Here is a 14,529-nt window from a genome sequence, read left to right on the forward strand (position 1 = left end):
TAGAATTTGTTTGGTTGCAAAAGACCTCTAAGATCATGGAGTCCAACCATTCACCCAGCACTGCCAGGTCCACCACTAACCTGTGTCACTGTAGTTGTTGCCATTTCTTGTATGTCTATAGGTTGGCCTTTAAGTGTCTGCTTGAAATATGAGTGCAGTAAAGAGAAGCATGAATCATTAATTAAAGTAATTTGAATTAAAACAAAACAAACTAGTTATTTAGCAAGTAGATGTGAAAGGTTCTTCTGAATCTCAATACTGTTGTCTAACGTATTGTTAACATAGACTTCTGCTTCTTGTTGTCTGGTCCTTTATAGATGCTTCCTCAGGCAGGTATCTGTAGTAGTTTATTCTGTGTCCATCCTTGGTAGCACTTCCCTGGATTCAGCTGAATATGCTATCTATAATATTACAGTGTAGGACTGGAAGTGTCTTCTCTCCTCTCAGCTGAAATCTGTGATATTTCATGCTATTCTATCATTTGTCAGCACATGTGCTTTTGAGAGCATGTGCATTCAGGTGGCCTTGTGAAAACTGATGTCCAGCTGTGGTAATACAACATATTTATGTATCTAAGATATAAATACACATGGTTCCTCCTCATTCAGATTATAAGCAATATAGGTAGTTTATGAGGAAGAACTTGCAAAGCAACGTGGCACAAAATATTAAAACATTTAAGCATTAGCCTTCAGTTTAACAGTGTTGAATAATTAATTTGCATTTTCATACCAATGAAGCCAGGGAAGAGGGAACAAGAGAAGCAGGTTTTGTTTTGGGTTCCTTCTCAGATGTAAACAACTCTGTCATTGAGCTGCTGATAACTTATTTTATAAATAGGCTAACAGCCACCACCACCTCCCCTTCCTCCCACGCTGCAAACCTCAGTTAACTAGCTGAGCTGCCAATTTTTAGCTAATTTGGACAAATTTTCTAATTTGCAGCATAATAGAGGCTTCAATATTGCTATGAATGTTTGAGGATGCTCTATCCTGATTGTACAGTAAATACAGAATTTTTGGATGTGTTTTGGATGCAGTCAGAGGACACATATAATTCTACCTGCAGAACTACAGCAGTTGTTTTTTGTGCACTGCTGGGCTCACCAGCTGCTGCCTCTTGGCTGCCTGTTTGGCAAATACAACACAATGCACTGTAATTTTTGGCAAGCCAGAGTGGCTCCAGGCATAGTACACAATCCCCATGTTTGGAGCCTCTTTGAAGGAATATAATGTCTCTGAGGCCTGTCTCTACCTGTGTCTGAAAACAGTACAATTGCATCATCACCCTGTTTCCTGAACAGGGCAAAATTAGCTCAATTTTGAAAGGGAAGAGAATGAAAATGCTGATCCATGTGTGAGAGCTGCTCATGCTGTTCAATTCAGAGTGCCAGCAGGTGCTGACACTACATGCCCTGTGGGTTTCATGCTGCTAATTGTGTTTTCTTTGTATTTATCCTCCTGTCCATAGGTTGATGAAAAAACTGTGGGAGAGCCTGGCTGGCTTTATGGGAGTTTTCAAGGACATTTTGGTTGGTTTCCTTGCAATTACGTAGAGAAAATAGCAGAAGGAGAAAAATGTTTATCTCCTAAGAAGGCCTTACTTCCTCCTACAGTATCTTTATCTACTACCTCAGCTGCTTCAGAGTGAGTTTTTGTTTGTGTTAAACTTGCTTTTTGTAAATTTAGCTAATGCATAACTTGCTGTATAGTTTCATCTGCTGTTTGATTTTCAAATACAAATGTTAAAAACTTGTTGAAGAACCTACTTGAAAGTCTTAGCTTAGAAATTTCAAGTATTTGATAATCTGCTTCATATTGTATAGAATATCACAGAATGTTAGGGGTTGCAAGGGACCTCCAGAGATCATTGAGTCCAACCCCCCTGCCAGAGCAGGACCATCTAATATCAGTTTTATACATGTTAAAAAAAGGTATAAATAGAAAGTTATAAATAAATTTAAAAAAATTTTAAAAGTTATCTTTAAGAAAAGTTTCTAAATAAAGGTTAAATATGCCTGTATTCACTTTGCAGACCACTTTCACCAGGTAAACCTGCAGAAGAGTCTGAATACCAAAACATACCTTTTTCTAGCCTGAATGCTGGCACAGCCTGGCAGCAGAAATCAGCTTTCACTCGCACTGTGTCCCCCGGATCCGTTTCACCCGTTCATGGGCAGGTATGCTGTGGGAGAGGGGAGAGCTTGCTGTGTTTCAGATTCATGTCATTTCATGTGAGTGAAACTGATGTGAAGAAAAACCAAACTGCAACACAGCTTTTCTAATACTGAGTGCACTGAACAGGCTAGAGGATAAAGCAGCTAGTTTGAATGCTCCACTAGTGTGCACTGGGGTAATGCTGTATGTTTCCAGGAACCACTGAGCAAGAAGACTCATGCAGTATGTTTCATAACTCTAAAATCATTTTCCCCTGTAATTAGACACACAAGATATTTCCAAAAAATAAAAAACAGAGCTGAGAGGTTGTTCCTTAATCAACAGCTTGTATACATCAATGTTAAAAAAAAAACAAAACCAAACTATCCAGACATCACTTAAGAATGAAGTTGTTTAAACTGCAATAAAAGATACATCCATGTATGTTTGTTTGTTTTTAACACTTCCACAAATTTTGGGGTAGTGTGGTCAATCAACATCTCCATTTCTGCCTTAACAGGGGCAGCCTGTAGAGAACTTAAAAGCACAAGCACTTTGCTCGTGGACTGCAAAAAAAGATAACCACTTGAATTTTTCAAAAAATGATATCATAACTGTCCTGGAGCAGCAGGAAAACTGGTGGTTTGGGGAGGTGCATGGAGGAAGAGGTTGGTTTCCAAAATCATATGTCAAGCTCTTACCTGGGAGTGAAATCAAGAAAGAGGAGTAAGTGTGACTTTCATTTTTGGTTTTTTATTCAACAGTTTACAGAAAGAGGTGGTTTAAAGTGCAAAATTCTTGGAGTGCTTTAAAGTGCAGAATATAAATACTATTTACAATTTACACCATGCTGGTTTAGACTTCCATTATTTCATTCTGGCAAGCCAAGTAATGTTGAGCTCACTACTGTGTAAATAATCAGTCTTCAAAGGCTAAGTGCTGTGAAAAATCAGTGGTGTTTGATTATTCATCAAGTGCCAGACTGTTTTGGTTCATTATCCAGTCAGCTCTCTTGCAGTGTAGTTGTGTTCTGCCTTAGAAAGTGCCAATTTCAAAATGATCTACAAATAATGGCAAGCTTATAAAGCACATCTTGCAGAACTAGTGTATTCTCATTACTTGAAAGGATTATTATGTCTATTATAATGCTGCAAGGTAACTGTTAAGGTAACAATTCAGAGTCTGGTTACTGCTGGGATAGCTGCACCATTTGTGTGAATTGTTCTTTTCATGTATTCTGACAGAAGTTCTTAGAAATTCTCTAGAAGGAAAGAATTTAGACAAAATCTTTAATTTGTACTTCTTTTGGGTAGATAAATACTAGTAGTACCTGTCACTGTTTAACAGTCAGGGAAGTCTTTACAATTAATTGAGAGGCAATACAAATTTTGAGATAACCAAAGTGAGCTTAGTCTCATTCTAATAAATTTGTTCTTGATCAGCCTTTTACTTACTCAAACTCTTTTCTTTCTGCAGACCAGAAGCTGTTTATGCAGCTGTAAACAGAAAGCCTCATACCCAGTCTTACCCAGCAGGAGAGGGTAAGACAGCATGAAATACCACTTAATGAGGCAGTCTGTTCCTGCTTAATGGCATGGGAATAAGCTTAAATGTGTGAAGCATTTCTGAGCAGGCCCTTTAAAGCTTGCCCAAAAGATACAGTGCACATGTTGAGCTACTGCTATGAGAATTCTGAAACAGGAACTCCAGCAAAGCTTATCACTAATTCAGGTTACACATAGGCCTGGGTGTTGTTTTTGTTTTTAAGACTTCTGCTTGAGCATTAATTTATTTCTGAAAATTTAGATATGTCTCATACCCATAAGCCAAGTTCTCTTCCTCTTGTTCTCTACTGTATTTTGCTATACTGTAGAGACATGAGAAGAGACTTCTAGTCTCCTGAGTTTGGGTCATTCTCTCCTAATTAGTAGGTACTAAAACCAAATATTACTAGAGAAAAATCTGTGGGAAGCACCTTCTAAGTCTTAATCTATTGTATCTCCACATGCTTCCCCAGTTATATTTTAGTTCCACTTGTTTCTTTGCTTTTGCTGTGTTGGTGAGATAAGAATGATTTTAGTGAGGGGTGGGTGTGGAATGTAGGTGCTTTCTGTGAAACACAGAGGTGAGGTGGAATACTTAACACGAGAGGGGAGCTTTCAAGTTGTGGTCTGTAAGCCTCTGCTGATCTGCAGGATGATCATAGGATAGTAACTCTCACTGTGCCAAATCTATCTACCTGTACAAAGTCATTTGCCTGCAATCCAGAGTTGTAAGCAGGAGATGAGAGGTGATCACAATCAAGCAGGTAGGTAGGTTGCTTCACAAACATGTGAAAACACGAGCCGTGTTACGAACACATTGATGAAAGCTGATATCAAAGATACCTTTACTTCCATCTGATGTACTTTTATTCTCCTTTCTGAAACTCTTCTTTCCTTCTTTGTGTGCTGTTTGCACAGAGTATGTTGCACTTTACTCCTACTCAAGCTCTGAGCCTGGTGACTTGACTTTCACGGAAGGTGAGGAGATCCTGGTGACCCAGAAGGAAGGGGAGTGGTGGACTGGGAGCATTAATGGCAGAACTGGAATCTTCCCCTCCAACTACGTCAGACCAAAGGATCAAGAAGTAAGTTTGTGTTCTGAGAACTAATGCACAGTGCTTTTTCTCAGTTTTGTTGTGTTGCTGGCATTGATAGTGATATTTATCTTAGATAGTGATTTTAAGTAGAGGATAATGTGCTTAACAGAAAATAAAAGCCTAGGTAGCTTGAGTGCTAAATCAGTGCTCTAGCCAGTGTCACATTGTCTATTTCTGTACAGGATAGAATTTTGTTAAATATTTAACTCAAAATCAAAATCTCCACATGCTTTTCTGTCCACATGCTTAAAGTAGGTGTTAACTCTGCTGTTTTTATTTCACATTAAAAGGTGATTGTTGTGTTTTTGTAGGCTTCTGGTAATGCTGGCAAAACTGGAACAGGAAATAAGAAACCTGGTGAGTGTGTGATAACTTTTTAACATTTAGGACTGTTTCTTAATTGACCCTGAGCATTTATATTCATAGCAGTGGTTTAATGGTGGCTAATGTGCTTAGCTGCATTGTATGTACCAGGATATTTCTGTGGATCTAGCTCTTACTGTAATGAAAAAATAACAAATGCAATTAATATATTATCTTTTCAGAAATTGCTCAGGTTACTACTGCCTATGCTGCATCAGGAGCTGAACAGCTTAGTCTTGCTCCAGGACAGCTAATACTTATTCTGAAGAAAAATGCTAGTGGATGGTGGCAAGGAGAGTTGCAGGTAGTTATTGAAGGAGAAATAATTGTGATTTCATGAACAGCAGGAGGTGATTTGGGGCTTAATTCAAGAAAAGAACTAATTACAGGTGTTTTTTTTTTAAAAAGCTGGCTAGAAAGTTATTTTCATCTTGTATAAACCATACTTGGAAAAAAATTGTTTTAATTAAACTTTGGATTGCTGATGGGGTTTGGTGAGTTTTTTTGTTTGGGTGTGTTTTTGGGTCACAGAAAATAGTAAAACTGTCAATGAATACGTGCATGGGAGGGGGAAGAAGGATATTGCCAGTTAGTAAATTAATTAGGATTTAAGTGGTATAACATTAAATTGTAAAATTATTCTAGTGAAAGAACAGGAATTCTTGGAGGTTGGAGTTGGAAGCCAGCTCTTGTGAAGGTTGCTGTTCCCACTTCTCATCAATGCAAAAAGTTAAATCATGATCTTAGAATGTCTCTGTTACCTTTTTATTCAGGTGAATTTTAGCTGAGTCTGCAACATTAGCCTGAATTTGAACATGTCACTTATTGGTAACAGCATTCAGTAACATATTGGGATGGAACAGCACAACAGAAGGTTCTGTCCCCTTAATGGCACTGAGTGGGCCTTTCCTGAGGTATTCTGCAGCTGTGTGGAGTGAATGCTCTCCTTACACCTACCTTCCCTCCCCAGCAGCTAGAACAAGGCTGATCTGACAGCTCAGCATATGTTTATAAAAAGAGCTTGCTCTGCAGATACTGGAGAAGAGATCACAGTGAGCAAGCTGAGGAATTGCTGCACTGAGTTTCTGTCAATTAACAGCAGTGGAAAATTTATCCATAATATGTGCAAAAAAATACATGAATACAGAAGACAATGAATAGTCTGTATTTGGAGAAAAATAGGCCCAGTACTGCTTCAGGAAGAAGCTTCAAAGAATCCAAACCAACCAAACACAAACAAATGGAAAAACTAAACCAGCCAACAACAAAAAAAACCACACACACAAAAAGCACACTAAAACAAAAAAAATAAAGTGGGGGGTAAGGGAACTAAGAATTGTCAATTTTTGCTACTTTTAACTTCTTCTTTTGTTGTAAAAGAGCTCACTCTGCAGTTACTGCTTTCTAAAGTCTGTGCTCACTTTTACATCCCAGCTTTTTGTGCACTCTGAAGTATATTTGATTTTTCAGTGTGTGCAGAGATCATCTTCACCTGTGGGACTGAAAAATGAGGAAATTATTTTCAAAGTCTCACCTACTGTCCTAGGTAGGAAGTGGTGTCAAATACTTAGGTCAGGAGTTTCAACAGTAGCTTATGGTAATTGTTACCTGAGTTCTGGGACTCCTTGGATAATGCATCAGTGGAATGTGTAGAGCAGATTTTCAGCCCTACAACTAAATGGTGCACTGAAGTAATTGTCTGCACTTAAAAATTTTTGATTAATACATTTGTCAGAATATATTAGGGTGCAGCTTTATTTGAATTGGGTTGTTTTATCCTTTAGACAGATTTTTTTCCCTTTTGAGATATTTTTAATATTTAGTTGGAGTTATAAGCCTGACTTTTTGTCTTTTGTTGGCTAAAATGCATTACATATTTGTTACATTTTTTTCCATTCTGGAGACGTTTTGGTTTCTTAGTAGTGTAATAACCATTTTAAACATTTACAGGCAAGAGGGAAAAAGAGACAGAAAGGATGGTTTCCTGCCAGCCATGTGAAATTACTGGGTCCAAGCAGCGAAAGAACCACATCTGCTGCTCCCTCAGGTGAAAAAAAAACCAAACAAACCAGGACAAAACAACTTTATATTTAATTTAGAGTGTTTTATGTAACTGCTTCAGTTGTTCAGATACTAGTCTGAATTACATAACTGGCATAATACTGTGTTTCATGGTCATATCTGATTGTGATGTCACTGTGGAAGGTAGAGTCCTAGTCAGAATCTGGGTCACTGGACAGACCTGTCTGTTCACCTCATGCCTCTGTCCAAGAAAGGTAAAATTTCACAACTTCTGCATCAAAACAATTCTTCATAGGGTCTCTCCTGTCCTATGCCATCCTGTGCTGTCCTATACATACCTTAAAACAGAAAGTCTCAGTCATACAAAGATGTTGATATCCAGAAATCTGGGAGGATCAGCAGTCCATCAGTCATGACAGAACTTTTTAGTTTTGCTGAATGCACTGAAGATACATACTCCACTTATTTGGAAACTAGAAAAAATCTTAAAGAAAACTAGCAGTCATTGCCAAACACCTTTGGAGTTGCATGCACTGCTTATTATAAGGAGGGAGACTAAGCAGCACATTTCCACTCATGGCCATTTGAATGGCCAGGTGCAAATGAGATTATTTCACAGAAAAGGAGTTTTTTTTGGTTCTGTTCTGCATGTTTAAATTGTGCTCTTCTCCACAGCTCTGTTTGGCTTATACAACAGCTTTCTGGACAAAACTGGCCTTTGCCCAGTCTAGCAGCTCACAGTTACCCAATGCACATTTCCTCTGCCTTTGCCACGTTATTCTCACAAGTCTCAGCTATAAGATAATCAAACTCTATTTTCTGAGCCAGTAGAAGAGAGAGAAGCATACTTCACTATATTTTTAAATGTATAGAAGGTCTATAGATGCTATACTAACTGAATTGATTTGCTGTATAAGTAGACAGCTATATAAAGTGGAATTAAAGATTACTGCCTGGCCCAGTGTAAAAATAAAAGTGAGGGCAGTGCCACACCAAGATAAGATCATGTGGCATTTTTTTCTTATGTAACAGTGTATGTGAAATTGTTGTTTCTTTCCTGTGGTTATGTAAAACACTCAAACCCAATCTTAATACTTGTGTAACAGTGTTCTGCTCTGTTTGCTTTTTCTTCCTAGTGTGTCAAGTGATAGCCATGTACGATTATATGGCAAACAATGAAGATGAGCTCAGTTTCTCCAAAGGGCAGCTTATTAATGTACTGAGCAAAGATGATGCTGACTGGTGGCAAGGAGAAATCAGTGGTGTGACAGGTCTCTTCCCCTCAAACTACGTGAAGATGACCACGGATTCTGATCCAAGTCAGCAGTGTAAGCCACTTTCATTTTTTTTATTAATTGTGTTATTTTATTTCAAAGGTGCTTTGCCATTCTTCTGCTCTGTGTTTAGAATTCAGAGTTCCAGACATCAGCTGAATTTATAAGTACGTTGAATACTCTTTTAAAAAATTCTTTTAAATGGTACAAATTACTTTAATCCTTTTCTATTTAACCTACAAACAGCCAGCATCTTACCAACCAGCCAGTGTGTGATACTAAGAGTGCTAGGGTGAGCTAAAGTACTAGGTTTGGTGGGTGTTCCCCTTCCTCTAAACATGCTGATAACTACCACTGACCAGGAGTCAGTGCAGGCATACTGTGCTCAGTTAGAGAACTTGCTCAAGTTTTATGAAATACAAAATAAGTTTCTGCTGTGGTCATCTTGAACTTATATTTAAGCTATTTAACAGTTAAGTAAAAATAATCATAGAAAGGATAGGAAGAAGATTCTAGCATCAGCCAAGTGGTCTATCCTATGGTAAATACACATGTCCTGGCTCTCAGCAATCCAGCTCTCATCCAATTCTGAGCAACCAGATAGGTTAGCAGAACATCTGCTGAGCTGAAAGTTAGGAGCAGGCTGAGAGCTGAATGCTGGAGTATACACCTATCCGACGCTCAGAGTTCTGTCTGCTTTTTTGCACATAAGCACAGTAAAGGTTCCTGTTGTGTGTCCCCACACAGACCCCATTTTTTTGCCCCCTCTCCCCAGAGAAGTTGACCACCATTTTTACTCCCTCAGTTTTTCATCCTGGGGCACTGTGGTTAAACCAGCTTTTATATCAAGCCATGGCATCAGTGAGTTTGGGAACGTATCACGTTGTCAGAGTTGCTCCTTTGACATAACAAGCCTTGCTCTTTTTCCCTAGGCATCATTTGTGATTTTCCCAGTGGAAGGACACACATCCAGAAGTCTGGTTGAGGTTCACTCCTACCAGCCTATAGCTAGTGTGTAGGACCAGTTTGCACTCAAGATTTGGTCAGCATAGTTGTGTTCTTTCCAGAAGAATTCAGACTCAGTAATGAAGGTACAGCTTGGAAAGTTAAACTATTGTCCCTGGGTAGATTTTTATGGTACCTGGGCAAAGCAGAGTATGCACTATTCTTGAGGTTTTCTTTTTAGCTAAATTACATCTGTGCTCACATTTCTGGGAGCACGATTTTATTTATTTATAAATGTCTCTGGACAGCATAGCTGTGATATCAAAAGCTTCTGCATTTAGATTGAACTTAACATCCTTTTGATTAGGCATATCTAAATCCTTCAAATAAATCCTTTCAAAGTCTTCAGTTTCAAAGTCTTCAGTTTGGAAGAAACTATATAGGCTAAATCCAGATGGGCTATAAAAGTGAGATTCTGTCTGAGTATTAAAACTTTCTGAATTTTCAGAAATGATGAAGGTACCAGCCTATCACACTGTGTGTGCTGCCACTTATGTGACTGAGCATGATTAAGTGCAAGGTGTTCACATATACCACTCATTGTCCACAAAAGCAGTGATAAGTTGTCATTGGAAACTTTTGATACTATGATTAAGTTCATCTCATTGTTTGCTGATAGGTTGTTAGGCTTTTCCTCAGATTTCAGTGTTGTGAGGTCAAAATACTCCATCCACATCAAACTCTGGCTGCATGAAGAGAATTTTCCTTTGAAAGCATATTGAGAAGGGTCAGCCAGATGAGCAGCTGTGCACCAGGTCCTCTGTGCTTGGCTGTTAAACGTTTGTTTTAGAAGTAGTCTGCTATGAAGCACATCTGCTGGTGCTTAGTTAACAAAATCTGCATATTGGTGAATGACAAGTATGCTGATTTCTAAAAAAAAAAATTCTCTTGAGTATTTGAAGCAAACTTGTGCATCAGTTTTGTGCTGGGATTTGCCACTCTTTTGTGATACTAAAAACACAGGCATTTGGAAACCTCAAGAGGAATCCTGCTTAAAGTCCAGGATGTGCCCAAACCCAGTGTGGCTTGTTAGCTCAAGCTCAGAACTGCACACACATTTCAGCTGGGCTTCTGCCCTGTGGTGTCAACTCTGAGCTAGTAAGTGCTGTTAGCAGTAAGCCAGCACTGACCACTCTCCAGTAACCACAGAAATGCTTAAATATGTACTGACTGAACTTTCAAACTTCCTTGGAGTTCTTTAAAGCTTTTTTTTTCTCTTCTCTAAATATAGTACAGAAACTATCACCAGTATTTTTGAGCTCACTAAGGATTTGTCCCACAGAAATGTCAATGTGGCCCTCTAGGGACCAGTTTAGAGATAATGACAGAATATATTTTTTTAAATGCTTTGTTCTCTTCCAAAGAATTGCTCATCTTTAGTATTGTAAAGTTTCTGTTGAAGAATAGCAGTTTCTCCCACTGTCTTTTCTAGATGGTCAAATGTAGTGGGCTTTGAAAGGGAGCAGGCAGATTTGGTTTACTCAGATAGGTTTGTGGCTTAGGAAAATTCTGCTTTTCCCAAAAATGTCAATGCTGTTACATGGACCACCCTTGTGTCCAGAGTCTTTCCTGGGCCTTCCTAGTTCCAGCTGTAATGGTAAACTTCCCTAGCAAAGAAGGAACTTAGGTCAGAGAGGTTTCTTCTCTGAAATAGCTCTCTGGGCAGACTGAGCTGTGCTGAGAACTTTGCCTCTCCTCTTGGTGTAGCTGCACATCCTGGCATAGGGTCTCTGCCAGGAAAAAGAAACAAAATCAGTGAAGGGTGTCCTAGGTCTGTCAGCAGCTCTTGTAAGCACATCCAAGTCCAGGTGATTGCAGAGCACAGAATACTGGAATTGTGCTGTTGGTGACCTTGGTGATGGTTAGACTTACTCATGTTTTAATGACATTTTCATAGCCCTTATCCTAATATTTGCACAAAAGTCAGCATAAAGAGTATATAAGATATAAATACCTGTAGACTTCTGGTTTTTGTTGACTGTTTGCTCAGCTGTTCAGGGTCAGATCTTTTGTGTATTGCCAGTACCTGTCTAGGATGTGAGTACTGGGTTTTCTTCCTGTTTTTCCCAAGGGATATGTAAGGCAGTAGGTGCACAAGTCTTCCCAGTGGCCTACTCTTGAGATAGTTTTGGGTTTTGGCCAGTCTTCATCTGCCTTAAACAGTTGATCTTACAAACTTATCTTTCCTTATTTGTTGACTTTTTCAGTGAGATACCAGTTTGTCTTCTTGTCCCTGGGACCAGTCTGCACCTTGTACTTCCATTTTCTTTAGTTGAGATTTTTCTCCCCTCAGATGGAGGCAAGACATGGTCCAGCTGCATCTGCATACTTGGTTGCTGGATGTCTTTTAGTCTTCAAGGTCAGTTCATCTCTCAGGGGTGTTCTTGCTGAGACCTGGGCAGCTCAGCCAGGTGGATGTAGCTGGCTCAGTGTGCAGAGGCTTCTAGTTCCTCTTATCTGAGGTATCTCATCTCCCTTTCTGAGACTGGTGTTTCATAGACCTGAATGTTGCACCAGTTTTTTTCTACTCTAATGTACATATAGTTATTGTTTCTTTCACTCTTTTTTTCTTTTCGTAGCCCAGCTTTGCTGCAGTTCCTCAGATCCTCTATCTGTAGACTGTTCTTGACACACATATGTCAACAGTGTGAATTTCCTTAGGTATAAACTTGATGTTAATAGTAATATGACCAGCTCTACCTACTTTTTTTTCCTCCCCAAACATTACTTGTAGATGTGGCATGGTAGAGATGTGAGGCAAGTCCTGTCCTTTCAACAACAAGGATTTGTATTTCCAGAAGTTTATCTCCATGTATAAAAGAACACAAATAATTACTGACCACCACTGTCTCATGAACAAAGCTGATGGATTTTCAGGAGTGTTCACACTGAAAAAACAACTTCTGAACTGACATGCTTATGGCAGATGCATTTCTGCATCCATATGTGGACAACACATTTTAGAGTTCTCTAGTTACTGCCCAGTACCTTCTCCTTATGATGATGGAGTAAGAGCAGGTGGGATCAGCAGCTTTGAGGTGTTTGCATGTTGCAGGTCCACATTAATTTTTGAACATAGGAAGATTATTAGTTTATTCTAAGATTTTGTTCATCAGCTCCAGAATTTTACACCTTTTTTCACCAAGTATCAAATACTAAATCAGTTCTTCAGTTCATGGTGACACAGTCATTTTGTATTTCTAAAATTGTTTGGTGAATGTCAGTCAGGCTTGATAAAAGCTTCCAGGGTGAGGTCCTGGGGTCTGGAGGAGCTCTGGATTGCCCACAGGATGCGTGCAGCTGCAGCCCCTGTCATACCTCTGCCTTCACTGACTGCAGTGCCTCTTCTAGGCTCACTAGACCTTGGTTTCTGATGGATATTTTGAGTGATGTGGCACACCCTACTTCATGGACACGTGTTACTAGAGACAAAGTTCATTTCTTTCAGGCTTTGAACAGAGTTGAACGGGTTAATTTTCATGGGCTAATATGAATAAATTCCTATGGGGCTTTTTGTTGCAAGTTTGTTGATTTTTTTTTATTTATTTTATTTTCTAATGTCTTTTTACAAGTTTCTCAGGAGAAATCCTGGCTTTGTTGAAATCTCAGGGGATTTTACCATTGCTTTTAGAAAAAAATACTCCTAGAGTTGACCTTGTACTGTTGAGACTGCATAACAGGAGTCTTCCTTGGGAAGAAACTTTCTTCTTCAAGTGAATGGACAACAAGTGTTTTTCAGAGTCAGTGTTGGCTGGTCACAAGCACTTAAAACTGTGTGTGTTAATGAATGTGAAACTGCAGGAGTAGCAGCTCGTGATGTCTGTTGGCAGAAAGTGGAATGCTTGTCATTCCTTTCTGGCCTTTTTGGTAGAAAAAAAATACTCCTAGAGCTTGACCTTGTACTGTTGAGAGTGTGTAACAGGAGTCTTCCTTGGGAAGAAAACTTTCTTCTTCAAGTGAATGGACAACAAGTGTTTTTCAGAGTCAGTGTTGGCTGGTCACAAGCACTTAAAACTGTGTGTGTTAATGAATGTGAAACTGCAGGAGTAGCAGCTCGTGATGTCTGTTGGCAGAAAGTGGAATGCTTGTCATTCCTTTCTGGCCTTTTTGGTGTTGTTCTGTCTTTGTCCGTAGAACTCATATGTTTCACTCTTCAAATTTATGTTCATTTTATCCTTCTTTTTTTTTTGTTTTTTTTTGTTTTTTTTAGGACCCAATGTTGTCTTCCAGTGTGAAAGCACCTCAGAGACCCACTATCCAAGTTTGACTAGCGTGGAGGCAGGGTGGCCAGCCCTGCTCACGTGTCTGACACAAGCCTTTTGCTTCGTTTGAACGTTAGATCCAGTCAAGAAATTAGGTTTTTGTGGGTTTTCTTATCATCTGCAGTTACAGTGGATTTGTAAAAGCAGAAAGGATAGTGGGTCTTTGTGTGGCTTTCACTGCTGTTCACTCTTGTTTCCTTTAGTATTTTCCTTTGGTATTGGTAATGGCAGATCATTAGCATGCATATCAAGTTATCGTTTGCATGGTGGGATTGCAGACACACAAAGACCCACTATTGGCACAGTTTATCAAAGCTGTTTTGAATGGGCAGTTGTGTTCTTTTAATGTTGTAATGTACATACTTTGCAGAATTAAAATGCTCACTGATTACTGTTCTATTGGATTTGATTTAATCTCTTCAATATTGAGCTGTTAAAATTGGCAGCCTACAAAGCTCAGCCAGAAAACAGACCTTACCTGTCTCTGCTGCTGGTAGTCACTGTGATTACAAACATATGGTACAAGATCTTGAGATTTAGATCTGGTGCAATCCATCCAGCCTTTTAATACCCTTTTTAACTGGGGAAAGAACTATTAAGCATAGAGTGGAGGATATTTTATTATTTTGCTTCCTTCACAGTAGTACTATAGCAGGAATTCAGGTTGTTTCAGCTCGATATGTCCTATCCCTAAACAACCTCCTGCCTTTAAGTACTTAATTCTGAGAATTCATATTTGCTTTCAGTTTTAGCAAATGTGCTGGTTACTGCAGAAGGTACTTACACAGCCTCTGTGCTACTAGACT

The 14,529-nt window shown here is 39.1% G+C and overlaps 1 protein-coding gene across 1 annotated transcript in view; it reads left to right on the forward strand.

The window, feature by feature from the left end:
• Positions 1-14,119, forward strand: part of LOC103768645 (intersectin-2-like) — a gene marked incomplete at its 5' end in the record, with an annotated part of 15,778 nt that extends 1,659 nt beyond the window's left edge. Inside the window, 10 exons of the mRNA XM_008935797.1 lie at positions 1,471-1,646; positions 2,035-2,179; positions 2,677-2,882; positions 3,633-3,697; positions 4,619-4,785; positions 5,109-5,154; positions 5,343-5,464; positions 7,111-7,207; positions 8,319-8,510; positions 13,672-14,119. Coding sequence (XP_008934045.1) covers positions 1,471-1,646; positions 2,035-2,179; positions 2,677-2,882; positions 3,633-3,697; positions 4,619-4,785; positions 5,109-5,154; positions 5,343-5,464; positions 7,111-7,207; positions 8,319-8,510; positions 13,672-13,673 — 1,218 coding nt within the window. The remainder of the gene's footprint in view (positions 1-1,470; positions 1,647-2,034; positions 2,180-2,676; positions 2,883-3,632; positions 3,698-4,618; positions 4,786-5,108; positions 5,155-5,342; positions 5,465-7,110; positions 7,208-8,318; positions 8,511-13,671) is intronic.
• Positions 14,120-14,529: the final 410 nt, after the last annotated feature.

Source organism: Merops nubicus, unplaced genomic scaffold (genome assembly GCF_000691845.1).
Source record: "Merops nubicus isolate BGI_N331 unplaced genomic scaffold, ASM69184v1 scaffold18642, whole genome shotgun sequence".
NCBI classification, from domain to species: Eukaryota; Metazoa; Chordata; class Aves; order Coraciiformes; family Meropidae; genus Merops; species Merops nubicus.